The sequence below is a fragment of the Neltuma alba genome, unplaced genomic scaffold (assembly GCF_004799145.2).
Source record: "Neltuma alba isolate B1F8T4 unplaced genomic scaffold, ASM479914v2 tig00011969_pilon, whole genome shotgun sequence".
Classification (NCBI taxonomy): Eukaryota; Viridiplantae; Streptophyta; class Magnoliopsida; order Fabales; family Fabaceae; genus Neltuma; species Neltuma alba.
In genome coordinates, this window is record NW_021636544.1 from 1 (window position 1) to 27,558 (window position 27,558).

General features: G+C 39.4%; 5 protein-coding genes across 5 annotated transcripts; 3 read left to right on the top strand and 2 right to left on the bottom strand.

Moving 5' to 3' along the window:
• The first annotated feature begins 5,086 nt into the window (after positions 1-5,086).
• On the top strand, positions 5,087-7,347 carry LOC114720191 (ethylene-responsive transcription factor ERF054-like). The gene is made up of 2 exons (XM_028905805.1): positions 5,087-6,792; positions 7,146-7,347. The coding sequence occupies exons 1-2, from the start codon at positions 5,508-5,510 to the stop codon at positions 7,157-7,159; spliced, it is 1,299 nt and encodes a 432-aa protein (XP_028761638.1). The 5' UTR covers positions 5,087-5,507; the 3' UTR covers positions 7,160-7,347.
• A 5,270-nt stretch (positions 7,348-12,617) lies between these two features.
• LOC114720192 (probable polyol transporter 4) lies at positions 12,618-15,235 on the top strand. The gene is made up of 2 exons (XM_028905806.1): positions 12,618-13,043; positions 13,488-15,235. The coding sequence occupies exons 1-2, from the start codon at positions 12,830-12,832 to the stop codon at positions 14,867-14,869; spliced, it is 1,596 nt and encodes a 531-aa protein (XP_028761639.1). The 5' UTR covers positions 12,618-12,829; the 3' UTR covers positions 14,870-15,235.
• A 954-nt stretch (positions 15,236-16,189) lies between these two features.
• Positions 16,190-17,811, top strand: LOC114720193 (bifunctional epoxide hydrolase 2). Its single transcript, XM_028905807.1, has 5 exons — positions 16,190-16,341; positions 16,450-16,664; positions 16,808-16,978; positions 17,058-17,293; positions 17,408-17,811. The coding sequence occupies exons 1-5, from the start codon at positions 16,272-16,274 to the stop codon at positions 17,655-17,657; spliced, it is 942 nt and encodes a 313-aa protein (XP_028761640.1). The 5' UTR covers positions 16,190-16,271; the 3' UTR covers positions 17,658-17,811.
• Positions 17,812-18,648: 837 nt separating this feature from the next.
• On the bottom strand, positions 18,649-21,258 carry LOC114720189 (lanC-like protein GCL2). The gene is made up of 6 exons (XM_028905802.1): positions 21,014-21,258; positions 20,745-20,923; positions 20,551-20,662; positions 20,306-20,422; positions 19,897-20,214; positions 18,649-19,239 (listed from the first exon to the last, which is right to left on the bottom strand). Exons 1-6 carry the CDS (start codon positions 21,185-21,187, stop codon positions 18,901-18,903), a joined length of 1,239 nt encoding a protein of 412 aa, XP_028761635.1. The 5' UTR covers positions 21,188-21,258; the 3' UTR covers positions 18,649-18,900.
• Positions 21,259-24,640: 3,382 nt separating this feature from the next.
• LOC114720190 (expansin-B3) lies at positions 24,641-27,204 on the bottom strand. The gene is made up of 4 exons (XM_028905803.1): positions 26,888-27,204; positions 26,436-26,736; positions 25,852-25,981; positions 24,641-25,032 (listed from the first exon to the last, which is right to left on the bottom strand). Exons 1-4 carry the CDS (start codon positions 27,066-27,068, stop codon positions 24,838-24,840), a joined length of 807 nt encoding a protein of 268 aa, XP_028761636.1. The 5' UTR covers positions 27,069-27,204; the 3' UTR covers positions 24,641-24,837.
• Positions 27,205-27,558: the final 354 nt, after the last annotated feature.

Sequence of the window (27,558 nt, forward strand, 5' to 3'; positions counted from 1 at the left end):
ACCCAATAACTTTGCTCATCAAAACATATAGAAACGTAACTAGTAGGAATCTACCTCCACCATGAATCAAAGTCCACTCTTCCCCTGTTTAAGCCTCGAGGAAATTTCCTTTTCTTTAATTAATTAAGGAAATTTCCATTTCAAGTGTTGCATATTCCCTCTTATCCGGGCGCGCCTTCTGTACAGGAGCCATCATAATTTTCAGCAACTGCTGGGAATCATTCACAGGGAAAAAAAAAAGATATATTAATATACTGCTTCCAGTCCTTAATTATATAAAATTAGTTTGAGACAGATGTTTTCTTTTCTTTTAAGAAGTAAGAGAGGTGGATATGCATGTTTTTAGTGATGGAGTGTGAAACTGTGAGAGGAAATGTCAAAAGAGAGAATGGAGTTAATGGATTGACCTGACATGCTGGTGCATGAGTTGAGTTGGTAGAAGTAATTGTGAGTGGTGAATGGCTAGAGAAGTAGCATTTGTGGGATGAAAGAGACCCCCCGATTTGTCTGCAGGAGTTGAATGGTGGAGAGTGTACTGTGTATATCTATATAAGGTATAATGGGTCTCCCATTATCATGGCCGCATATAGTCAAAGGATACAGCGAACGGCGGCCACGCGTCCAATGAAGGAGTCGTCCACTTCACTCAAAGGAAAGCTTTGTTATTGCCCACTTTGAATCTTTTCACCGATCGTTGCTACTCAACCATGCTTCTTTTAACAGAATCTCCGTTCCTCCTCCTTCAGTCCTTCTTCTCATCCTAAATTCCTTCTTCCTGGCGTCTTCCCCCTCCAACTCTCTCTCTCTCTATATCTATATATCTATAATTTTGGCGTATTCATTTCAATGAATTTATATATATATATATATATCATCCACTCTGTCTCAAAAATTTGATTTGTGTAATGAACTTGTGGTGCAAGGGCAGCCCTGGAGGCGGTCACGGAAAAGCATGGGGGAAAATAAAATTCCTTTTCGAACGTGATTTTATACTTTTTCAATTAGCATAATTGAATGCAAAAGAAATAGGGATTTCATAAACGTGATTTGTTAGTGTGTCGTGGGTGTCTCGGCATTTAAAACCTTATCATATATACTAATATTTTATTCAGATGGGGAGTTGGGACACCACCACAGCCTGTGAAGCGGCTACATATTAATATTATATGCGCAGATATTTTGAGAGAGAATGATCGAGGGGCAGCGGATATTTTGACCCCCACAAAAGACGGAACCATCCTGCATATTAAATCTGATCAGGTAAATCACCCCTCTTATTTTGTCAATTCTGACACGTGCAAGCTAATCCAATACTCCACGTCATATATTTCTTTTTTGGGAAAAAACATAGGTTGCTTTATTCTTTTTTTCCCCCCTCGCTTGTGTGAAAATAGGTTCCTTTATTTTAAGATCGCAGAATGGCTTAAATATTTCACGCCTACAGCCCAAAAAGATGTCATTATATTTATCGTAAACGAGATAATCTTAAAGTAGTATTTATTACTCATATTACATAATAAATATATGTATATTTAATCAATAGAAAATGCACAAATTTAATAAACAAAAAACTGCGAGTACATTGTAAAAAATGCATATTTATGATTTTTTCCACTTTTAATTAATATTTATAAACATAATAGTCATACCTTTATTTACTATTTTTCAGCCTAAAACAAGCTAGTAATGCCAAAATAAAAGCAAAGTGAAAACTGTAAGAAAAACATATTAATGAAGAAAATAATTACAGATGGTGGTTATTTCAATCTTATGCTTTGGGGGGAAAAAAAGAAGGAAAAGAGGGGAAAAAAATGTGGGGGGACGTGATGGGAGAGACAGAATGAGGGAGAAGGTTGATGTTGGTGAAGCATGCGAGAGAAGAATATCAAATCAAGGGGGCGTGTGATATTTTTTGAGTGGACGAAATTGAGCAAGGGCAGAGGCCACGGCGTAGGATGGGAACAAATAATAATAATAATAATTTAATACTAGTAGTATACTACCTCATGTTATAATTATAAGATTTAGTACAAATAAAATCTTATAATTAAGATCAAAGATATATATATATATATATGAATATAAAGAAGTATTATATGAAGCGGGGTTCAATTCACAATTGAATTAAAAGAATTTGAAAGGAAAAAAAGAAAGAGAGAGAATAGGAGAGGGGGAAGAAGGACAAAATGATGGGGGGCGGGGGAGGTGGACCGCCGACACGTGACGAAAGAACACCGACCAGACACCGGTATGGTGTTGACTTTATAACGACAAAGGCGCATATCTGATATCCCTCGGATACACATTCCCCCTTTGCTCACCTCTGAGCCCCCCCTCTCACCGAAAGTCACCCTCTCCTTTCGCTACGTGGCTCCCTTCTCCCTCACAAATCCCTCCCCTCCCTCTTCCTTACACGCCACCCCCTCTAATCCCTTCCTCTCCACCTTTACCTCCCATTCTTATTCTCTTTTAATTTACTCCTTCTCATCATATCGACCCTCTATTTTTTATCATCAAATTCATTCCTATCCCCTTAACTATGGCCCCCCAGATCTAATTCTTCTTTTTTTTTTTAACATCATCTTGAAATTTTAATTTTAATATGCACATTATCATCACTCCCTTTTAGGCTTTCAGTTTTTGTTCACCACCCAAAAAACTGTCTACCTTTAATTTCTATGATCTTTGTGCCAATTTTGCTTAACCCGAGACCCAGAAAAAAAAAACTTTTTTAAAAAATAAATCAAAAATTGCAGATGACAGCTTTGGAGAGGATTCAACTTTGAGCTCTGTACGTATGATTAACATGCATGAAAAACTTCATAATGGCCGAAACGAGGAGTAACCATGACCTCCCCTCTACTTTCACCATTTTATTTCTATATACCTTTGTTAATTTAAGTTAATATGCATTCATTTTTTAAATTAATTACGTTAAATGTTATAAAAGAAGACAAAGATAACAGTTGAATGGATAAATAAGATATGATGCGGCAAAACCTGTGCGAGCCATTGATTTTTTTTTTAAAAGCAACAATTGTTTGTAAACAAAATAAAAAGTCTGCATATATTATGAATGGAGTCGGTAATTATTAAATGATAAACACAATTATAATAATTTATTTCCCTTGCCATCAGTTGAAAATATGGATAACCATTATAATTAACATGTTAAGAAAAGAACGTAATAAGCAGTAATATGGGGCCTGTTATCATTACTAACACTATAACTCGTCATTACATGTTAACATAGGGAGGGGGGCGTGAGAAAAGGGATATAGCATTTCTTATTCTTGGCAACTAGCCTCGGAGTCGGAGTACCAATTAGCACGTACTAGGATGAAGCTCCCTTCCATTCCAACATTACAGCCAGACCTTGTTTCCGCTGAGAAAGAATATTATTAATTTTAGCCTCCCTGTGTATACAATCAGGGAGATCTTGCAGATGAGGCTGTGAGCTGTTAAATTAAAGGGATGCATTTGTGACCTCAAATTGTACGTGGTTGCATGGGGCTCTGAATTATCATCACGGCACTAACCGGCCCTACAGTAAAAATGGAGTGTTTGGGGAGATGAAGGAGGGCAGGTCGTGAGGTTAGCGTAGCAAGCAGGTAGCAGAGAAGATCAAATGAAGGTTTAGGATTGGAGAGATGTGGATGTGGTTAGGAAACAGGGGCGGCACGAGGGATCCATAATTGAGAGTGTTATGAATCAAACATGCATGCTCCCGACCTAATCAAAAGTTGTGCTCCCGACCCAAGTTTTTTGGAGCTTTGTTCTGCTATGTCTTGCCTGCCCCCCTGCTTTTCCTTTCTTTTAAGATCGATCATTCGAGACCCTTAAAGACGCACAGGCAGACAGGCAACCCCAACATATATAGGATTAGGATGGTGTTTGTTTCCCCCCTCCTTCACTCTCTGCAAAAAGCCATATCATCAGTTTAATCAACACCATCCATCCTCCACAGTACTATGAGCAACATTTCTCTTTGATGAAATCGACTCTACGAGGCTACACGATGGTGGCATTCAGCTTCACGCCTCTGATTAATTAAACTCTCTGCCCTCTTTAATAAATTTATTTCCCAGGGTCAATTTTCTTCGACATATATATATCCACGTCGTCCGTGATGGTCAATGACTTGGTAAATAAAATTTAAGCAGAAAATTAATGTCTCTGTTATCCTAGCTAGCCTGTAAATTTTACTTGGTAGTTTCCGTGAAATGCTCTCTCTTATCCTTATCACAGTGGCGTTTCCTGGAGATTTTCATGGTTCTTATTTATACAGGCTTTTTCCATGTTATCTGAGGCACTATTCATTTATATTTATGATACTTACGGATAATTCATTTACTGTTTTTCTCATCGGATTGATCTAAATATTGGGGAGATGTGGAGAGAGGAATTGATGTTAATTTTTGAAACTAGCTAATTGAAATTGTTGAGAAATTTGGCAAGTTTACTTCATTGTAACTGTTATTTTTAATTTGTGTCAAGTGATTCAGAAAACCGTGGAATAGAGGTTTTTTCATACCACGCGAATATGTGAAGATTATTGTGTCCGTATTCTTCCGAAAACGTCAAACACGCATTAATAAATGCGCTCATAATGCTGGGCGGGCGCACAGTAGAGTGGTTTAATGAAAACGGAACCTAGGACCTAATTTAAGGAAAAATACACAGGGTACACAGGGACAGGGTAGGCTGGGGGCAGGCAGAGAAGTGAGAAAAAAATATCTGGAGCAGATAAAATCACGAATCCCTGTTCGCCACACCATGGTACGGACACCACCACAAACAGTTTTGCCACTGTGGCGTTCCCGACCTCACGTTGCCTCGCCCTCTACTTTTCCTCCATTTGTAAAGCTCTTCCCTGCAAATATCTCTGGCTCTCTCCAGGTGGGAGACGGCGGCATGGAGTTGGGGTGGGTGAGCTCACAGAAATTAGAGCTCAATCAAAGGCCCAACCGTGTGGGTCCCCTTGCAGCCAACCAGCAACGACGCTTCTACATACTCTCTTTATTCCAAAAAGTTTGATTTAAACCCCTTCCTCGTTCTCCTCTCATATAAATTCCTCTCCTCCCCCCTTCCCTCCTCCTTCCCTCTCTCACCACAACACAATCTGATCTGCCTCAGTCCTCCGAATCTCCCCTGCTTTGGCCTCCACGTTTACTTCATATCTCTCCTCCAACTTCCTCTGCGCTCGCTCTGTTTCCCGCTCGCTCTCTCCTTTGGTTTTTCCGTCCTCTGTTTGCCATAGATTTGAGATGGGTCGATGGTATCCGATTCTGTTTTTGATTTGATCGGATTATCACTTTGGTTTTTAAATCTTTGACCATATCTTGAATCTGGGTTATTCCCTTTTGTGATTTTGTTCTTCTTTATTCGAATCTTTCTTCTTTAAGGCGTTTGTACGACGTCCCGTCTCATTTCTTGATTGCGCATAAAACTCAAAGGCTCTGCTTTTGAGCTCGAGAGAGCGAGCGGAAATCTATCATTGTGTCTGGATGGCCACGGCGAGTAACAGTGGCAAATCCACCGTGGGTGGTGGAGAAAGCCGAGATTGGGAGATTGGCAGGGGTAAAGATGTAGACTTGAGCGGTGAGAGGCGGCAATGGAAGCCAGTTTTTGAGGATGCTTCCGTGTCGAACAGGCCTCTGAAGAAAAGCCGAAGCCCCCAACGTGAAAACTCAAACCAAAATCAATCCTCCGTTCCCATTCTACCACATCCTCCTTCGTCTTCGAGAATCGTCTTCCCTTTTGCCTTCGATGGTTCTCAACAGCCTCTGCAATTTCCCTATCAACAATTTGGCTCTCCCAATTTGCCTGCGTTTCGCCCACAGTTTCTCGGGACGCAAAATCAGCAGCAGATGATTTCTTTTGGGTCTCAACAGCCAAACATGGGGTACCCACAGTTCTTAGGCCAAGACTCTGGAGTCGCACACCAGCAACATCATCATCAGCAACAGCAGCAACATCTTCAGTATTGCAGAGACCCGTTGAATCTGAGTCCAAGAGGGAGGATGATGATGATGATGATGAACAGCGTAGGGCCGGACGGAAGGCCATTGTACAGGCCCCCTCCTCAGCCTATAAATACTACTAAGCTCTACAGAGGGGTGAGGCAACGTCATTGGGGAAAATGGGTCGCTGAGATTCGTCTTCCTCGCAACAGGACTCGCCTCTGGCTGGGAACATTCGACACAGCTGAAGATGCCGCCTTGGCTTATGATCGCGAGGCCTTTAAGTTGAGAGGAGAGAATGCTAGGCTCAATTTCCCCGAGCTTTTCCTCAATAAGGACAAGCCATCCTCAACAGTCCCAGATTCATCTGCTTCTTCTCCCTCCACTCGTCAACAAGGTTCAACGTCGAAGCAAACTAACTCTGCTCCAGAAGGTTTTACTGCGGAAGCTCCGATTGCAGAGGAGAAGCCTTCGCGACCGCCACCGGAAGAGAGCACCGACAATGATTCTGGAATAGGGTCAAGTGAAGCTACAATGAGCGACGAAGTACAGGCTGCGTCTAATGCTGGAACAGGGGAGGGAACTTCGGCGTCGCAAGAACTGGTCTGGGGAGAAATGGCGGCTTGGTTCAATGCAATTCCAGCGGGTTGGGGTCCCGGTAGCCCTGTGTGGGATGATTTGGACACATTTCAGTCGCAACTTGCCTTTTTCAATCCCAATCACCAAGAATCTAATAATGCAGATACTCACATGCAGCAAGAAGATATTACAGGACCATCAGATTCTTCCACTTCCTCCTCTTGTCCCGTGAAACCCTTCTTCTGGAAAGGTCAAGATTGAAACTTCCACCCTAAAAAATTTTATTTTTGACAAGTCAGTGCTCTCACCCTTCATTTTCCCTACTAAATTCTTTCTGCATAGGTTTCTCCTTGGGATTCCTACTGGTTGTGAATATTTAAACCACACAACCTGTGAATCCCAGAGCACTGAATATCTCCTTCAACTTCATTTCTGGACTTGTGCTGTGATCAGGGTTCATGTTATCCATGAGCTTCCACTGGCAGCAGCATCGCTGGCTCATACTCCGTGGGCCTCTGATCCCAGAAACCACGAGCATGTTTCTGAGTAGTTCATTTTCCTCGTAGTCTCTTTATAAACCTTAATTGAATGCATTTGATGCAGTGAATGTGCGGTAGAGCACGACCAGGGCAGAAGGAGAGGGTTTTATGATTTCCTTCCCTTGTGGTACATCCGTGATGAGCTTAGTTTTTCAGCTCCAAGGATGGGTGTATATTAGTATTATTAATAACTTCATAATTGGTAGGTTTTTTTTTTAATGGTTCTTTATTTTAGTTTGTCCTTCTCTGATGACACCTATGTATCAGGACTTGTTATAATATAGTACTCCCTCCGTTCCTTATTATAAGAGACAAATAACCGAAGTACGTTGATCAAAAAAATAGTTAAAGTTAGTTAAGAACAATTAATGTATAAAAAGTATAATTTTTTTTCCAAAAATGTCCTCATTAATAAGGAGAGAGAACAATTAAATTATTAAAAGAAAGAGAAGTAGGAGGGAGAGAGAGTGTGAGTTGGAGATAATAAATATGGGTAAAATAGTAAATCAACACAAAAAAGTAGAGACAACTTGTAAGTGTCTCTTATATATAGGAACATGGCATAAGCATCAAGTGTCTCTTATAATAAGGAACGGAGGGAGTAATACCAAGCACTTGTGAGTTCATTGGAGGTTAAGTGTTTGACTGTCCTTGTTATTCCCCCGACTCGCATGACACGTGGAAGCCTATCGTCTTCGAATGTTGGATCTAAAGGTATCCCCGAAAAAGTCAGTTCAGGGGGGCAAATGAGTATCACAGAACAGAGAGAACCAACAAAAACAAATAAATGAATTTGTGCAAGGATTTCTAATCTGTATTTCAACAGCGTTAGAATCATAATAATCGTGATAATCTTTCTTCAAATAGCTAGGAATAAACCGCGCTGGAATGCCAGAGGCAAGATTTAAAAAAAAAAGAAGAAGAAAGAACACAAGTTTATGAAAAATTATATATAATTCTTGTTTATTGAAACGAAAATTCATTTACAATACACGGAATTTCTTTGTCCAAGCACCTGTTTAGTGTTTCGTTTTATAGCACTAAAGTGTACAGCCGGAAGACAATAATACTCCTTTGGTCCTTAATATAAAACATATTTAATTAATTTGATTAGATTAAAAAGTTAAATAAGTCAGTTAATTATAAAAAATATGTCATGTTTTTTTTTAAAACATCATAATCATCTTCGTTAATATCCCCTCTCCCTATTCTACTTAATAATAGTTGAACGAGTATCCATAGGGATAATTTGAAAAAAATCGATAAATATGAGAAATAGGTCTTATATTTAAGACTAAAATCAACTGAATAATTAGGTCTTATATTAAGAATCGGAAGAGTAATAATAATGTCTTCTCTCAATAACTTAGTTATGTTCGATTAATTCAAAAGGTAATTTTATTTCTTGAAAAAATACAATAACTTTGTAGACAACAGACTTGAGAAATTTCTGTTTTGAATGCATTCTCCAAAAGTCACGAGGATGGTAATTAATAAGACATTCCGCAATGAGAGGAAATACCCCCTTGAGAAGTTTTTATTTATAAAAAAAAAAATTGGTCAAGTTTCTTCTTATATTGATTATGTTAAGTTCTCTCATAATACATGACTATATGTCCTTTATTTTATTTCCTGTGAATTTGTAATTAAGTACTATTAAATATTAATACTTTAAAAATATGACATATAATTATATGTCATTGTAAAATTTGACATAATAAATATAAAAATTTAATGTAAGTATTGTCTTTTATCTATATAGCTTTCCCGAACAAAATCCCGAACTGTGTTAACATATCATGCTTTTGAATTATCCCCACGGTACAGTCATAAAAATTTTATACTGTACGACAATCAATATTGATATTGATTACAAAATATTTTATTAGTTGAATAATTGACCCGCTTTGTAAACAACACACTTGAGAAATTTCAATTTTGAATGCGTTCTCCACAAGTTACGGGGATGGTAATTAATGAGAAATTCCGCAATGAGAGGAAATACTCTCTTGAGAAGTTTTGATTGACGAAAAAATTTAGTTCAAGTTTTTTATATCAGTTATATCAAATTTTCTAATCATACATAGTTATATGTTCATTTTTTTATTTCGTGTGAATTTATAATTAAATGTTATTAAACGCTAATATTAAAAAACACAACACCTGATTATGTATAATTAGAAAACTTGACATAATAAATATAAAAAACTTGATGTAAATATTATCTTTTATTTATATATCTTCCCGAAACAAAATCCAGAACCGTGTTAACATAATGTTTATGACTTATTGACTTATTCCCCGGGCAGGGTCATAAAAATTGCATACTGTACGATAATTAATATTGATATTAATTACAAAATATTTTATCAGTTGAATAATTGACCCGCTTAGTTGACGTATCCACCATGCCTTGGAAAATGATAAAGAAATTAGCAATTCTCCAAAGATTTTACCACAGACAAGTTTTGGCGTAAGTCTTAATTACCTTTTGTTTTTTTGCGACCTCAGCCTGAGCACAAAATGTAATGAGTTGAAATGTTGGATATGCATTTGTACCCATGTGTTGCGCTATAAGGCGGGAGCGATCACTACGGCCCCATCTTAATTTAGGCTATTCAAATAAATGGTCCAGATTTAATTAAAATTTTTTTATATAATTTAGACCATTTTGTTTTAATAATTATATAATTTAAAATAAAAACAATCTTCCAACTTATATTTCTTTAAAGATAGACAGCTTTGGAGCATTAATTTTTAACAAACATTATTGTTGACTAAAATTGAGAGGAAACTAAAAATATATACATATGTTTTTTCAAAGCCACTAAATCCACGATTTTTAATTGATGCAACGTGATTGACCGCTAAAGAGTCAAGCAGGAACAGTTTTAACGCTGAAGCACTGTGGTAATAATAACCAAACTCGGTAATTACAAGAGCGAAGAATCCCACCAAATCTGGTGTACAGGAATTGTCGACCCCGCGAGAGAAAGGAGGCCGAGTTACAGATAAGGACAAAATTAATAAGCAGACTTTACGCATTAATTATTTGGGAAATAATAATTAAAAATTTGAAGGTGTGATGAATGGAGGTGGGCCCATTCACCGGCCCATGAGATCATCATCAACATTTCTTAGTCGCGACGGCACGATAACGATGTTGATTCATAATCATGTGATTAATTAAACTTAAACCGTAATGAAGGTCATAATTATGGATCCAAAAATATCTAAGGACTTCGGTGACGTAGCCGTTTTCGGCTTAGTTTTGCATCTCATGTTTGTTTCTTCGATTCAACCAAGCCTAATATTTTATGCCAAGGTTCGGCTGCCATGTACTTTTTTTTTTTTGGGGGGTCACTGAAGGACAACGTTGCAAGTGAAAATCAAATGTTAAATTGGATACTCATCCGACCAAATCCGACGTTTCTGTTCTTCTTCGTACGAGGATTTGGTATGGTTTTGCCGTTTAACAATGACTTCAGACGAAGTCGACAATGTGACTTCTCAACTCTTTGTTTTTGCAGTAGATGAATTCTGAGCAGTTGTTTGATTAAAGTTTTCTAGTTCCTTCTTTTTTGGCCAAATATACATTACTTCTCAGAATTATGGCCTCAAATTTCTTAATTGAATTTCGTCCCAATAGAAGAAATAAATAAATAAATAAAAGGAAGGGGGTGGTGGATATGTAATTTATTTTTATTTGAGAAGTAGGATTTACAATGAGAATTGGAAGAATAAAATATTCGTCATGCTTCTGTTCTCCCTCCAATCACTTCATCCAAATCAATATCATGAGCTGGAATTATTTCAATCAATGCATGGATCCATTTTGAAACCTAGAACTTCAACTGCGTCATTTACAATATAATAGAAGCATAACAAATTTAATTCATGCCCTATGTATTATTATTCTGCTGAGCATTAATGAGTAGGATGTATGTGAAATTCTTTTGTTCTTTTTTTTTTCCCTCTCAATCTTCGAGCTGCCTTTCTTTACTTGTCCTCAAGAAAGTGATGTCTCACTTGTATTAAGAAATTCAAACTAGTTTAAGATTTTCTCTCTTAAATGAATGACCTCTGGTTATGTCATGATTTGAATCAATATGAAGTGGAAGAAATGAGAGGTCAGAAAAAGGACGGAATATATATATATATATCTATATATATATATGAATATATATAAGTTTGATACGAATTAGGTGAGTGTAATGAGAAGAGACAAGGCAAAAAAGAAATTGGGTAGGAGTTGAATGCTTAAAGGTAAAGAGGTAGGAGCAATTGATCTTAAAAGTGATAATCACATGAATGAGAATAGTTAAAGAATCCTGAATTGCAGTTGCCGGGGGGAGCTGGCAATTCAAGCGCACCATAACCTCGTCAATCTCTCACCTCTTCTCGTCCCACAACGATTTGGGCCTAGGCCCATCTACAATGTAATCCCCACATTTTCACTCAGGCCCAGCCCAAGTATGGTTCTCAGTTTTTCCCTATTCGTGACGCGAGTCAGCTGCAATGGTCAGCTCCCAACCACACAACAGCACAAACGTCATCTATACTGCTTGCCGGTTACCATCCCCAACCTAAAGCTACCATTACGCCCGCTTCTTGTCTTTTAACATAAACCAAATGACATATGCAAGATACAACACTCACTTTTATTTAATTAAATGAGTGTGTAAACAATTCATATTATAAATTCGAGGGAATCTTATTGCGTGCTTATAAATATGACACCATGATTAACTTAATACGTATGCGTTGGAGGGGAGAGGAAAAAAAAAGAATGGGGAGCTTGTGGTAATTTTTTTTTTTGGTCAATAGATTGTAATAAGGTTAGAGAGAGTGGCAACACGGCTAAATGGCTAAACGACAAAAAAAATCGTCGGTGTTGGATGCGTGGTTGGCAAACGTGAAGAACAGCCGAAAAGAAAGGGCAAAAGATAAAGATTCCACTGCTCAGGTTTGTGCGCGTCCCCTCCTGGATCTTGCATGCCTGTATATACCATATAGCCACTCCCCATTTAATGAAGAAATGAAAAATGCTTCTTTTACTAAATTTTCATCTCTTTCTCTCTGTTCCCCCCCCCCCCCCCAACGCTGCATTATGATTTAAGAGGAATTGAACTATTTAACAAAACAAACCTGAACACAACCCATGCGGTCAAAAGGTCGATTGTCATTTACCCGCCTGGCGCACAGCATCGAGAAAACCAGAAAGTAATAAAATTATGCTTTTTAAAAAGAAAAAATATTTGCTAACCGATGAATTAAATTGAGAATCTCGACAAGGATGATGCCTTTCTTTGTCGTGAAGGTCATTGAATCTTGTTATTTGAGATAAATACGTAGAATAAAACAAGAGGGCGGATATTTTAAAGAGGCAAGGTCACTACCTACTGCAGCTGCCCCATGGAATGAGCCCTTTTTTTGGGTCATCCGTGGAATGAGCTTTGATAAGGCGGGAGAGTCAGTCAATCCTTTGTGATGTGTCCTATAGTCCCATTCCACATACAATAATGCAATTTGCACCGGGGTTTTATTTTTCCAAGCTCTGACTTCCGAGTCCTGCGCTTGTATTCCGGGGTCCTCTTCTTCTGGCTTCAGATCTAAAACCCAATTCATGGTTTGCCAGTCTCAGACATGTCGTAGGAGTCAAAATTAAAACCTCAATCTCAAGTCTCAACTGCTCCTCCTCCGTCATCGGAAAACAAGCAGAGCAATTCAGAACTCGCTGAGCCTGAGATGGGATTTCAAGAACATGGGAATGGGGAACTGGGGTTGTCTGGAATCCCCTTGGGTGCGAAGAACAAGTACAGGAGAATGGGCTCTGACCATACCGAGGATTACCACGATGGCCTGGACCAATACCACCAAGAGCATAGGAGCAAAAGTACCAGGAAATATGTTCTTGCCTGTGCCGTCTTTGCTTCTCTCAACAATGTCCTTCTTGGCTATGGTATGCCACATGCATTCCCTCTTCTCCTTTGTTTGCTTTCTCCAAAATGTGTGCTTTCTGCCTATTCTTTGTAGCAATCATCTTCATCTTCCGCGTTGATGTTATCATTCAACATGGTCGTGTCAACCTTTTTAATGAATTTCTTCAAACAATATATTTACCATCATTTTTTTCTCTATACTATTCATTACCATTTTGAACTCACTTGTTCTTAAAAAATTTAAAGCTTCTCGTTATAGCTGAGAGATTATTTGATTTCCCTACGTATTTCGATTTCCCAATAACCATGAGAGTGCAAAGTTTGGGTTCAGAAGACTAGTGAGTTTTTCCCTGTTCAAGTACAGAATTTCAAGATTTGTTAAGTAGTCATTTTGAGGTCTAGCTTTGTTGCTGATTTGGATTGAAGAGAGGGAAGCTGACATGGTTTATGTTGTCAATTTGCAGATGTGGGTGTCATGAGTGGAGCTGTTATATTCATCAAAGAAGATCTGAAGATATCAGAGGTAAAGGAAGAATTTCTTGTTGGTATTCTGAGTATAGTCTCTCTACTCGGTAGTCTAGGTGGTGGAAGAACATCAGATGCTATTGGAAGAAAATGGACAATGGGCTTAGCTGCAATTATATTTCAAACAGGCGCACTCATAATGACTCTAGCTCCTTCATTTGCAGTACTAATGATTGGAAGACTCTTAGCAGGAGTTGGAATAGGATTTGGAGTTATGATCGCCCCCATATACATCGCTGAGATATCACCAAACATCACTAGAGGTTCTCTCACTACCTTCCCAGAGATTTTCATAAATCTTGGGATCTTGCTTGGTTATGTCTCAAATTATGCATTTTCCGGCCTTTCACCACATATCAATTGGAGGATCATGCTTGCTGTGGGAGTTCTACCCTCAGTTTTCATTGGCTTTGCACTTTTCATTATACCCGAGTCACCAAGGTGGCTGGTAATGCGGAACCGAGTTGAAGAAGCAAGATCAGTGCTGTCAAAAACCAATGATAATGATCAAGAAGTAGAGGAAAGGCTTGCAGAAATACAACAAGCTGCTGGATTGGCCAATTCTAGTAAGCAACCCGTGTGGCGGGAACTACTTTTTCCTTCCCCTGCACTACGGAGGATGCTCATTACTGGATTTGGGATTCAATGTTTCCAGCAGATCTCAGGAATAGATGCAACTGTATACTATAGCCCTGAAATTTTTAAAGCAGCTGGGATTGAGGATAATTCCAAGCTTCTCGCTGCAACTGTTGCCGTAGGAATAACAAAGACTGCTTTTATAGTGATAGCCATAATTCTCATAGACAAATTAGGTAGGAAGCCCTTGCTCTACGTAAGCACAATAGGGATGACGTTGAGTCTGTTGATGATAGGAATTACTCTTGCTTTGTTTGGACAAGGATCATTGGCAATTGCTTTGGCAATTCTGTTTGTTTGTGCCAATGTGGCTTTCTTCTCGGTTGGACTAGGCCCTGTGTGTTGGGTTTTGACGTCTGAAATCTTTCCTTTGAGAGTGAGAGCCCAAGCTTCAGCAGTTGGGGCCGTGGGGAATCGTGTGTGTAGTGGCCTCGTGGCCATGTCTTTCTTGTCTGTTTCACGGGCAATTACAGTTGCCGGAACATTCTTTCTGTTTGCTGCTATTTCTTCCCTTGCCGTCGTCTTTGTTTACTCGCTAGTTCCTGAAACCAAAGGGAAGTCATTGGAGCAGATAGAACTTCTGTTCCAGAATGAACAGGCGACCATCCAAGGAAGGGAAATGGAGCTTGGAGATGTAGAACAACTGGTGCAGAATAAAACCAATTCAACGGTCCAAATTGATTGATCTCCATTTCCAACTCATACGAATCTGCCATTGGAGAAAGAATATGAATGCTGGTTATGTCCCAGCATAGGTATGATCAATTCAGGGCAAAACTTTGCGGACATGGCGACGGCAGAATGATAGGCCAAAGGAAGCATGATCACTACAAATTGTATTCTTTTTGTGTACTTTTCCCTGGTGCAATTATTTATATTCTTTAACCTTTAATTAATGCATGCCTCTGAGGGGTTCGATAGAAATCTCGAATCTGCATTGTGAATTCGTGTCTTTAGTGACATAAGAGTATATATAATTGAAAATGGGCTCCTCTATCCCTATTGATTAATCAACGTTAAAGTGAACAATTATCAGGGCTTTCTTTTGTAATTCCTTCTCAGTGGCTTCTATTTATTTCCATCAAGCTTCCGTCAAACCCTTCACCGAATCAAAAATTGCACATTTTGATGCGGCACACAAAACCAAGATCACAGTTTTGTTCGCTTCTGTTTAGGACTTTTTCATAGATTGCGATTATTGCAATATAATCATCTACAGAAAGCGAAGAGGCATAGTTTGACGATCAGATGTGCTAGCAAGTTGTGAGCTTTCTCGTGTTTTACTAAGCTGACTGCATTTGGAAGCGTTGAATAATCTCAAAATTATTGAAGAATAATCTCAAAGTTATTGAAGGACCTGTATATATTAAGGGCAAAATGCTCTTCCGGTCCTAAATATAAGACCCTTATACTGTGTACAAGAGTTTTATATTTAGGACCAGAGGAGTAATTAGGATTATTTTTCCATTTTGTTTTCTTTTTTCTTTTTTTTATGATAATTGATATTTGCTCAATCTCATCGGCCATTTGATCTGTGTGTGTGTGTGTGAAATGACATTTATCTGGGCGTCTCTTCTTTTGTAACTCACTGGGTATAATTTTCATGTGTTTGATGGAAAATACAAGTGAGCCATGATGATTCGTTCGATGTTGCCGAAGGGATAATAGAATTACCAGACGCGAAGGTGAAATTAAAAATATCGGTAGATGCTGCCGGTGAATCGCGTGCGTTGAGGAAGTCACGAGGCTTCCTTAGGAAGACATGATTCTTTAAACATCAGTCATCAATCAAATGCTTAATATTTAATTTAACATAATAGTGCACCATTTCATGCTCATCTATTTTTTAATACCATCAATTGGCTGAATTGTCATACAATTACTATTTTATGGATAAGGCATAGAAAAAGACATTAGTCTTCCTATGTGCTTACACTGCTATTGACCAATAAATTGGTGACTGAGTTGTTATAAAACTACCAAACTCGACAAAGAGATCTCACGGGCTTGACAGATTTCAGATACCTCTGCTCCCACCATTTCCTTTCAATCTCAAACTCTGCACCACCTCTCACTCATTATCTGCGATGGAAAATATCGAGCACAGTCATGTTGAAGTGAAGGGACTGAAGCTGCACGTGGCTGAGATTGGAAGTGGTCAGATCCCTCAAAAACTATGAGGCTATTGCTGGTTTACACTACACTAACAATATTGTTGATTCGTTTCTTCCCACTTTGGTTTATGGATCATCTTTATCGGTACAGGTCCCAAGGCAGTGGTATTCTTGCATGGATTCCCGGAGATATGGTATACATGGCGGCACCAGATGATTGCTGTAGCCAACGCTGGCTATCGAGCGATTGCCTTTGACTTTAGAGGCTATGGACTTTCCGACCATCCGGCTGAGCCAGAAAAAGCAACCTTGTATGACCTTGTTGATGAAGTCGCTGGCCTTCTGGATTCCTTGGCCATCACCAAGGTAAGCAGTCTGAGATCTTATTAAGCTCCAGCTGATACTCAAAACTGCTTCTCTCTTTGGATTTCATATAACTGATATTTTCCAAGGCCAAACACCCAACAGAAATTCCATCCCCAACGGCTAAATTCATTTGTTTGTACCAGGCTTTCCTGGTGGGCAAGGACTTCGGAGCTATCCCAGCATACCTTGTAGGTGTTGTGCACCCAGAAAAAGTGATTGGTGTCGTAACTTTAGGCGTCCCTTTCATGCTTCCAGGTCCTTCTGCTGTCCAGAACCACCTTCTCCCTAATGGCTTCTATATCACTAGGTGGCAGGTACAAATTCGTTCTTTGGCTATCATTATCATATTCAGTTTCCTCCCTGGATTGAAAGCAACTTGTTTACTGAATTCAGGAGCCTGGGAGGGCAGAAGCAGACTTTGGCCGCTTTGATGTCAAGTCCATCATACGAAACATCTACACACTCTTCTCTAAAAGCGACATCCCAATAGCCGCTAATAATCAGGAAATCATGGACTTGTTCGACCCTTCGACTCCCTTACCCCCTTGGTTCTCAGAGGAAGACCTTGCAACTTATGCCTCACTTTATGAAAAATCTGGTTTCAGATTTGCTTTGCAGGTTCCTTACAGGTAATTTACTGATTACATTCTCATTAGTTAGCGTCCCTTATAAACAGACAGGGGCCTCTGTTGCTCGAATGATCTAAATTGCTGCGCCCCATTGCTTTATGATCGATCGTGCAGGAGCCTCACAGTGGATTGTGGCATAACTGATCCTAAAGTAACGAGTCCAGCACTGCTGATTGTGGGAGAGAAAGATTATGTCCTCAAGTTTCCAGGCATGGAAGACTATATCCGAAGCGGGACAGTGAAACATTTTGTGCCAAATTTGGAAGTCATATACGAGCCGGAAGGAAGCCACTTTGTGCACGAGCAGCTCCCTGAGAAGGTGAACCACCACATCATCCAGTTCCTCAACAAGCATAGCAGCTGATTATCTACCTCGAGGCTAAAAGTTTACTGCTTTCAACTTGTGCTTTGGTTAACGTTTCAATCCAGCTGTATGAGTAGTATCGCAAGCCTGTCCTCACATGGGGATCATATGTAATAAAGTACAAATCTATGGAATAAAGTTTGTTTCAGATTTATGCCCATGGCGACGGAACGAACAACGAAGAAAACCCGACATGCAGTTCAACACTTCAACTGGAAATGTTTGGTCTCTTTATGCAGAGCACACAATTTAATTGATCATTTATCTTTCAGTTTGGTAATCGCTGTCTGATAATTTGAACTCAGGCAATCTGTTATTGCTTCGCCCCTTCTCTGCTTTTGGGTAAGACGATTAACGCCAAAGATGGTAAAGACCCAAACAGGGTTAATATTATTTAAAATGAAAAAAAAGATGTGCAAAAGCATGGAAATGCTCTCCGGTTTGATAGAGGACAAATGAACGTTATACGTGACAAAACAATATGTTAAAAATTTCGCGTTAGCATCTAGCTTTTACAAAAGTAACAATTTTTACTTCCGTTCCTAATTATGAGAACTAGTTAACTAATTTGAAGAGATTAAGAAAAAAAATTAAATTAGTTATTTATCATAAATAGGTGTTATCTTTCTTAAAATATTCTTACTAATCAAGTGTATTAGCTAAAACTACTATTGTTAAAAGGACTATTTTGAAAAAAATGCATAAATATTAAAGACAAAGTTGATTGAGATCTTATATTTAAAATCAAAATAAAAATCAAATGAGGTCTAGAGGGTGTTTGGCAACATCCAAACCATGGTTTCAAAAGCACTTTTCCGCAAAACGAGATAAATTTCTTCACATATTTATTTCGTAAACCGTAAAAGCATTTCTAAAACCATAGTTTGGTTTCTATCCAAACACCCCTTGAAGGTTGTATTACATATACATATACATATACATATATATATATATAACTCTGACTGAATATTATCAGATCCGACTGGGAGGGTACTACGTGAAAAGTAACAATCTTCAGTTTATGTAAGCTTGTGCCTAACGGAGTTGCCTAGGTCTCATAAGCAGGCCCCAAAAAAAAAAAAAACCAAAAAAAAAAAAATCAGAAAGCGCTAATATGCTCGTATCTCTTCATAGGAAGTTTCACCTACCCAAGGCTCTCAGTTTTATTATCACTTGCGTTTCTCGGTATATACAACAGTCACATACAAGTCCACGCTCCCATACTATGTACGATATCGGATTCTCAGAGGTCATAAGCTGGAAATTTAGCTTGGCGAGGATCAACCATATCTAGAAAGAGATATGCCATACCTCCAAGCCCCTCGAACAACGAGTATGGCCTATCACCTCCATGCATTTCGCCTTGTGAGATGAGCCTGTGAGCTCTGTCAAGTAAAAAGCAAGCAAAGGCTTTACCCCTGTATAAATACTCTACATTTCCGGTCAGTTGGTAGAGTGAGAGGAAAACATATGCATTGCCACTAATGCCATGGCAGAGCCCTACTCGTCTTAGCAGACCTCGATTCCAAACCACCTCTGCTGCATTCACAGCTGCATCCAAAAATTCTTTATCTCCAAAAACCTGAGAATATCCATAATGCGGTCAGAAGAAGTACTTCGGATAATCAGATATAAAACAACTCACCAAGAACGGAACCTTGTCCTGCTTTATGAAGCAAAAGAGAGCTAGCCTTGGTCACATATTCAGCTTGCGGTGGTTTTTTGAGCGGGCAAGCAATCTTAATCAACTAAGAAGTAAGAAAACTTGGCCTCCCTGAGGTTCCTTTAACTATAACCGTGTAGAAAACCATAATCATAATTAAAGTTATAATAATAATTACAGTTTATATATGCCAATATGTTAATGTACTATATTCGACATGACCGTTCCTAATGTTAATAGTAGTCATGTATGAATGAAATAACCAGGCAGTATATTCAACACTCCAAAATATGCTTCCCTTATAACAAGCGAACAAAGCATTTTAAAACTCCGTACGATAAATCAGACAATTTCACAAATTTTCCACACTACTGCCATCATATTATCAAAGGAAACCTTGAATGAGATCAAGAAAAAGTCATTCAGTTTATAAACACCAGCGAGAATACAAGGTTGAAACCAAAGAGCAAAGATATTTCTAGTCCCGATTAAAAAAAAAAAAAATCCGATCGGAATGATATAAATATATATATATATATATATAATCGAGTTGAATTCCTGGACAACAAACTTTACCTTGGCTGCTTTAACGAGAGTAAGGGCAATTCCCGGAGCTCCATGGCACCAGTGCACAAGCACGTCACGTTTTTTATCTTCTTCACTAGCAGGGTAGTTTCCACTCGCAAAGCGATTATTTATCATGTACTTAAGAGTGCCCTTGACATCCTCAAGTTCATCCGGCTTCAACTCCATATCCATCAAGACATGCATAATCCCCGCCAAACCATGTGCAGCACCCCAATACTTTTCCCCATACCATTCGAACATCAATGGGCATCTTCCTTTCCTACCCAATGCTCTTCCTCTTTTAATAATTTCATCCACAACCGTAGCCTGAAACATGTTTCAGATATTTTACGCCACTCTTACCTATTCTAGTGTAACATAACATGATGGCATGAGAGTATTAGTGGATTAAGCTCACAGTATAAGTGGAAGGGATTGTCCCTTGCCCGAGGTGTTTGTTTAAGAACAAACATGCCCAGAGAAAACCAACTCTCCCATACAGCAACTCATCAGGAAGATTGTTTGGCAGCTTAATCTGCACGACATAACGAGTTAGTCTGCCAATTCAGCTCTACCCCACTCACCAAGCTCCAAAGAAAGCGATTCTACTTCCACTATATAATGATCATTTTGGTAATCTCCCACTTAAAGCGAACAGAATACCTTCTCAAACTGAGCCAAATAATACCTCAGGGACTGCTCATCACCAACGTGCTTTGCCACCACAGCTCCAAGGGCGCATACTCCAGCACGTCCACAAATAAAAGTTGCATCCCTGTCATTCATTCGGTCCTTAACCATCTATGTAACTACCCAAATACATGTTACCAAATACATGGGAAGAGAATTAATAGAACCTAGAACCAAGAGAAGCAGAATCGCAAGCCTTGACAATCTGCGATGAGAGATTGAGATCATTCTTGTTGGCCGTCACTTGATAAGATTTGTAGAGCAGAAAAGCTGTGCCAAGAACCCCGCAATAGAGGGTAAAGTCCCGAACGTCTTGCCTGGGCAGACCCCAAGTCTCGACAGCTATCTGACACAAAACCACAAACACTTGGTGTGATATCTAAGAATTGAGAGCACGGAAGGAAAAAAACGACGAGGGTGGATGAGAAATAAGCACGGTTTCTTTGACGTCTAAAGCGGCGCGTTTGAATCGCTCGGAAAGAGGCGCGTAAGGCATGGCGAGGAGCTTGGTGAGTGAATCCTGGGCACTGACAGACACTGCATCCTGTTGCTCTTGTGACGCCTCTGGTACGAAGTCGGGCAACACATTTGGGAAGAACCGATCCGCCATTTGTTGAGCGTTCTCAGAATGCCCAGTTCAGAGCTCCTCAATGAAGATGTTACAGAAGTGACTAGATGAAGTGGGAAGAGAAGAAGATCAACTGGGCGAGACGGACGGATTTAGGCAGGAACACCGACAAGTCCCACGTCATAGATTCTTTGTTTGCGTGGCAGGCTATGGGAGTTTTCACTTTATCCCGGTTACTTTCTTCAACCCAGTGGGCCGTTTGTGCATCTGTCTGATCCTTCGGTTTTTTGGTCCAAGTGCATCTGTCTGATCTATCTGAAAAAAAAGTGTATGTGTCCTCATTGATATTTGATACTTTCATAATAGTCCGCTGTGCCTTGGGTAATAAATGAATACAATGGGCTGCCGGAAGATGGGCCATGGGCCCAATATACATGGGTCACCCGTCCAAAACAAAGTGACTACACGAAAGACTCGTCAGGTTTTGCGGGTTAGCCGAATGGTAGTGAATCATGAACAAACTTGCAAATGAGTGAAATAACTAACTGAGCTATGCGAGTGTCCTTTCCATCGTTGACGGACGCTTCAAAGGACAGGCTGTAATTGAAATTTGCCAGTTGGTTGCCATTTTATTTCAATTGAAATTGAAATGCTTCATCCTTTTTCTTTCTTATCTTTTCCTCCCTTTTTTTCCCCCCATGTTTTTGTTTTTGTTTTTGGGAACTCTTGGGGCTAACAGAGCACCATATACTGAAGAAAGAACCTCCTTTTCGGAACTGCAACTAATGTGGATGAAGATAGAAACTTTTGACATTTCCAACTGTTGGAATGCGAGTTTCAAATTGTGGGGACACTCAGTTCAGGTATGCCGAAATCTGTGGAAATCTGTTGCTTATTCCAAGACCAACAGGCATGCCCCTTTGCTTTTTTTTCAACTTTCCTTTTCCCTTTCGTTGAAGTAATCTTTCCTTGTGTTGTCGCTTCTTTTTAGGCGGGAAATGAAGACTCGAAAGAAGGGGCTTGGAGCCTTCAGCCTGGACGCATTCGAAAGATAAGGTTTTGAGGCTTTTCTTTTGTGGCTGTGGCGGACACCGAAACTGCAAATGTGCCGAACCCAACATCCTATAATGTGGAGCTTTGACTCGCAAACAAGAAGATTAGTTCTTTTGTTTAATCGTTATCATTCATAATGTTTTCACAGGACACGGCAGCGTTCAAATACTATGGTTTTCATTTCTCCTTCTTCTTGGACTCCCAAAATCACTGATACAATTATAAGATGAATTAGCTTTACTAAATAAAAGACAGAGATCTAAAGAACAAAGAAGCTATGTTGAATAATTTGGGAAGAAAAATGTCTCTTTGTGCGTAGTGTTGTTCCATCGAGGCCGGGTGCGAACCACGCGCGCGCGCGGACATGTAGGGTTTACACTCCTTTAATTGCCTCATCAAGATGCGCACCGTGGTGGTAGGACCCACGATCAAATTCCATTATAACACTATTTCTTTTGCTAAGTAAACCTTATCCTTAAAATTGGGGTTAATAAATATGGCTGAACTAACATAAGCATCTTTTGTGTCTCGTTAAAATAGATTTGCTTGTGTCTTTTTCTCTGGAGAATTATAATGAACGACCAACGAAATTCATAAATTAATTATTACGGAGACTCTCAATTTTATCACTCACACAATGCAAATTTACAACTAAAAATGTATTTAAAACTACTTAGGCATAATTCTCCCTTTTCACTCTTGTATTAATTACAGTTTGACTGAACCAATCAGTAACTATTATAATATCATTAGTTAGAGGTTTCGTAACTTGTTCAGCTTCCTAAAGTCTCAATGTTTAATTATTGTCTCTGGTAGCAAACAAATTGCAATGCTAATCACAGTCATAACCACCAGGTTTCTGACTTTCATGCCAAAACATGCTCTGCCGAGTTGGTTGTGTTTTTGTAAATGTAGCCAACAATCAGGAATGGAAACTCAATATATATGTAGTATATTATAAGATTCGCCTCTTCTATAATGCACCTACATATTGCCGTACAGTAAATGTGATAATTGAGCATTCGCATCTTTACTGACCTGCCGTTTACACATTAGGTATCCATTATTCTTATTTACTCTTTAGCTTTTCTTCATATATAAGACAGAAAAACTGGAAAAGCTAACTGTTCTCTCCATGAGTAGCAAGATTTTTCATGAGTCAATTGACCAATGAAAAACAAAGCTACCAGAAATACTCTGTATCTAAAGAGATGGATAGATGGATAATGGTGGGGCAATTAGAGATACCCTATATCTGAAAGGATCAACCCACCATGATTTCCCATGTGGATATAGCGAACTGCCATTAGCAAAGCTACCAGAAACACTCAGGTTCAAGTCACAGTCCTCTCATCCTTCACTTCTCGCGTCACTGTTCACTCCAGCCTGATTGCGGCTTGGGACTTTTTAAGTTATACGAGTATCAAATAGCTTTCACGTGCTTTTAATTTTATTTATTTATTTATTTTGGTGTGAGCTTCCTTGTGTTTGATGATACGGTCAAAAAGCTCTGAGCTTGAATCCCCACGGCCATCGTATACCTCACATTACAATCCGTGGATCGATCACTCAAACACACCCCTCTTAAAACTCAACAAGTTTATCGACAAATTTAAATAGGTGACAAGAGTAGCCTAGCACCATTTTCATGAAAAAGAAAATTTAAAAAAAAATGATGAACTCGTTCTTTGCAAGAACGAGTTTAGGAGTTCTTCACTTTTCCAAACTTCATCTTCCAAAGAACGAGTTTGGATGTAGTATTTAGACAAATAAATTTGATTCTGTAGCATCTGAGTAATATTGTTTACTGTGCATAGTATTTTGGTCAAAGAGCCCTCGACAAGTTTATCGACGCTCGTACAAGTAATATATACGGCATCCTATTAAGTGCTGCCAATCACCCACTTCTTGTTCTAACTTCGCTGCTATTGACGATTGGTCTGTTACCTGAAGAACCACATCATCTATATGCTAGGGCAATCACAGTTTTAATTGCTTTCTGCATTTTTTCTGTTTAGTTGGTCATAATCCACCAACTTGAGTAATTGCAGGATAGGCTGATTAGGTGGCTCTAGTTTTCCTTTGATTGAACTGAATTAATTAAGCTTGCAAATGGGATTTAAGATATGCAAAAGCAAACAAAGGCGCAGGGACCCACAATGTTAGTTTTATCATTCGATTGACAAGGCAAGTAAGTCCATGAAATTGAAGGATACGTCATATATTTTAATAATAACCCAAACTCACATCACAAGTCACAACACATTTGCTTCGCAAGGTAAAGACTAAAGGGGTGCTTACTAATTACTACTAAAAGCTCTCTCTCCACTTAGGAGAGGGCTACATGAATCTACTACCAAGAGTTGCACACTATAAAAGCAAGTACTGCTTTTAAAAATAAGAAAAGAAGAAACATTAGATGCCCTTGCGCACCCCAACGCTTGCTTTTCTCACTAAAAAACCGAATGGAAGAAAAGCTATTACAGCAACAATGGCAAACAAAGAAAGGAAGCTCAAGCCCACAAGACTGCCTTTGCATTATGGAACTTGGCTAGCTATGACTATGGAAAAGGTATTTCCCTGCTTGCTTGTGAAACCCTTTGGTTCGCACTTGTCCTTGCTTCTGCTTTATAACATTGCTAAGGGTAGAAATTAAGACGAGATGCGTAAGTAGCTTTTGGAGACCAACTGCTTGGAATGACATCTCTAGCAGACAGAGATCTCCCAGTGGATGTGCTAAGTTTCACAGAAAATGGTCCCCTCAAAGGCCCACCAATGATGCACCAATTTGCACCCCACAGATGATTCATCTCTAGCCACTCTACAGAACCTGCCTGTCATTCCCAAAATCACAAACCACCAAAATAGAAATTTAGTCACTCCCATCGCTTGATTTGTATAATTTGCAGGTATAACAAGATCGGGGCTTTGGTTAGAAGTATTTATGCAATTTCCAGGACCCATATAATATAGGGATTATATAAACTGGGGACGAGAATTTTCAGTACAGATCCCTGATCACATGCTCTACAGGAAAAAAGCAGCAGGACAATTTCCTCTCTGTTTTTTTGGCCAAAAGCAGGACAATTACCTCATAATCTCAATTTTTACTAAGCGGTTCTCCTTTACTGAAGGATTGAGTCGCAGGGTAAGTTTGCACGTGATCTAAGGAGACACATCCGCAGTATTTGGATTTGTCTATCCCCAACATGAATTAATAAAATGCTCTCTGCTATAGTTAATTTTTTAAAAACACAAAAGTGCTCTCTGCTATCGCCTTTTTAAGTTTTAATTAATCATTAGAATACGTAAATGTCCATAACGCTTAGGTGCCTTTTCCCCCATCCATAATGCTTTAGTGCACGTTTAAGCAGTACTTTTTGGTCAAATCCGCAAGAGTTATCAAGAAGCAGAGTTCCCGATATGCAGTGTGTGTGTGTGTGTGTGTGTCGCAGTTCAATTAAATAAGGCGAGAAGTTACATGTTATAACGGCATCTGATTCTTAGACTCCAGGAATTTATGGGTTGTTACACTTTCCTATCCTTTTCAACCTCTTTGTTTCTTGTTCATAATTTTATAGGATAGTAAATGAAAAACTATAAGGGGCAAAACTTAGACAGATAATTATTGAAATTAAAGGAAAGATGCTTACTTCTTGAATATGCATAGAGCTTATATCTCCTTCTCCATCCTCAAATTCCACCAAAAGTGAAAGCCAAAAGGGCGTAGAACCTTCATTCACTTGGAAGGCAATATTTCTCCCTCGATATTTACACGGTGTTCTGCAAGCATGCAATCCCAAAAGGACAGTATTCATTTAGATTTTTCTTTCACTCTTACAAATTTGAAATTGAAAATGTCACAATATGAATTTAACATATAGTGCTCAGCGGTGACAAACACAAGGAAGCAGGGTAATGAAACTAGAGATCGACTTTTTCCTTTTCAAGAAAACTATCCCAATAAAGAGATTAAAAATAAATGAAGTGGTCAAAAAGTCCTATCTATCCTTTTTAATAATGGATCTTTTGCAGTTTTGATTCCTCAAAGAAGGAAAAGATATTTCAATGGCATGCTCATATATGACGAATTCCCCCGAGGCAAATTACCTTGAGGTCAGAGGAACCAGAAGAGTCAAAAGACAAAACAGACACCGACACTTGTCAATAATTACGGTTCTACCTAGGGGAAAAAAGTCAAGAGTCTGCGCTGCAGAGCAGAGCATAATATACATACCGTCGGTAAATGACGGGGATTTGACCCTTGTCCCTGAGTTGACCATGTTCGCCGGCAATAGCCATACGCCCAAAGGCAGCACCACTGAGGTCGAAGTGCGTTTGGTCGGAGGGACAGCCCGGACATTCGTCCGTTATTATCACCGTCACGGCTCGCCTCGAGCACATGCTCTCGTCCAAGCACTTCACTTTATAGCACGCTCCACACCCTTCGCCATTCTTGAACAGTACGGGCCCCACTGCCCCTACCCTTGCTCTCAATGGCTTCACGTCCACTAAGTTACCGTAGCCACATGCCCCGCCTTCACACAAACTCATTCACTCAGTGAAAACTTCTAAGCATAATATACTCATGAAAAATCAACGAAATCCGGCTATACAGCTAAAGCAGCATGATCTAAAACGTAGTGTCTTGAAATTAACTATAATGTGGTTGAGGGGTAAGGGATTTACCGGTACTACCGTCGCCTTCGGGGTCGCCGTACCAGGTGGCGGTACCCGGGTGCCAATGTAGGTCGGGGAGTGGGATGCGGTGGTGCTGAAGCTGTTCCTGCGAGCATACTGGGGAAGCTTTCAACGCCAAGTAAAAGAAGCAGCATAAAAACTGTACGGAGGAGCTTCGGCGGTGGTACATTGCGTAGTAACGTGGAGGTGCCACAGCTGAAAGGCCTAAACCTGAGCTCCCCCGAGGGCCGAAGGCGGGAAAACAGTTGGGAGGCGGGTGGAGCGTTGCCGACAGTTTGATGGCGGCAGAGAGACTGAAGGGTAGGGGCCGTTATGGAGGGGTTTTGGTGTTTTATTCATATTTATAGATACAAAGGAAGGAAGGGTCCCATTATATAATTATTTCTGTGACTTCATTAGTCATTAGTTGTGTGCTTATTTACTGGTGCTGCCACTGACCTGAGCCCCACCCTCGATTGAGGCCTGGATTTTCATGTGAGGGTAATTATTTGATTTGGAAGGAGATGAGTCATCATTCCATTCCTACCATTCCTTCCTGTTGGGCGCAACCAAAATAACGTCATTTATTTTTGCTATGATGAAAGAGTAAAAAGAGAAGCTGAATAATAAAATATATGAATGAACATGATTAATGTGGTCTAATTAATAAAAAAATTATT

What these genes read in the sequence shown, in the direction of transcription:
- LOC114720189 (XM_028905802.1), bottom strand. Translation starts at nt 21,187, where the DNA reads ATGGCGGATCGGTTCTTCCCAAATGTGTTGCCCGACTTCGTACCAGAG. An exon ending in CTTTAGACGTCAAAGAAACC is followed by an intron (nt 20,924 to 21,013) that starts GTGCTTATTTCT and finishes GTTTTGTGTCAG; the next exon opens with ATAGCTGTCGAGACTTGGGG. An exon ending in ATTTGGCTCAGTTTGAGAAG is followed by an intron (nt 20,423 to 20,550) that starts GTATTCTGTTCG and finishes TATGTCGTGCAG; the next exon opens with ATTAAGCTGCCAAACAATCT.
- LOC114720192 (XM_028905806.1), top strand. Translation starts at nt 12,830, where the DNA reads ATGGGATTTCAAGAACATGGGAATGGGGAACTGGGGTTGTCTGGAATC. An exon ending in CAATGTCCTTCTTGGCTATG is followed by an intron (nt 13,044 to 13,487) that starts GTATGCCACATG and finishes GTCAATTTGCAG; the next exon opens with ATGTGGGTGTCATGAGTGGA.
- LOC114720190 (XM_028905803.1), bottom strand. Translation starts at nt 27,068, where the DNA reads ATGTACCACCGCCGAAGCTCCTCCGTACAGTTTTTATGCTGCTTCTTT. An exon ending in ATCCCCGTCATTTACCGACG is followed by an intron (nt 25,982 to 26,435) that starts GTATGTATATTA and finishes GCATGCTTGCAG; the next exon opens with AACACCGTGTAAATATCGAG. An exon ending in GCTCTATGCATATTCAAGAA is followed by an intron (nt 25,033 to 25,851) that starts GTAAGCATCTTT and finishes TGGGAATGACAG; the next exon opens with GCAGGTTCTGTAGAGTGGCT.
- LOC114720193 (XM_028905807.1), top strand. Translation starts at nt 16,272, where the DNA reads ATGGAAAATATCGAGCACAGTCATGTTGAAGTGAAGGGACTGAAGCTG. An exon ending in ATTCCTTGGCCATCACCAAG is followed by an intron (nt 16,665 to 16,807) that starts GTAAGCAGTCTG and finishes TGTTTGTACCAG; the next exon opens with GCTTTCCTGGTGGGCAAGGA. An exon ending in GCTTTGCAGGTTCCTTACAG is followed by an intron (nt 17,294 to 17,407) that starts GTAATTTACTGA and finishes TCGATCGTGCAG; the next exon opens with GAGCCTCACAGTGGATTGTG.
- LOC114720191 (XM_028905805.1), top strand. Translation starts at nt 5,508, where the DNA reads ATGGCCACGGCGAGTAACAGTGGCAAATCCACCGTGGGTGGTGGAGAA.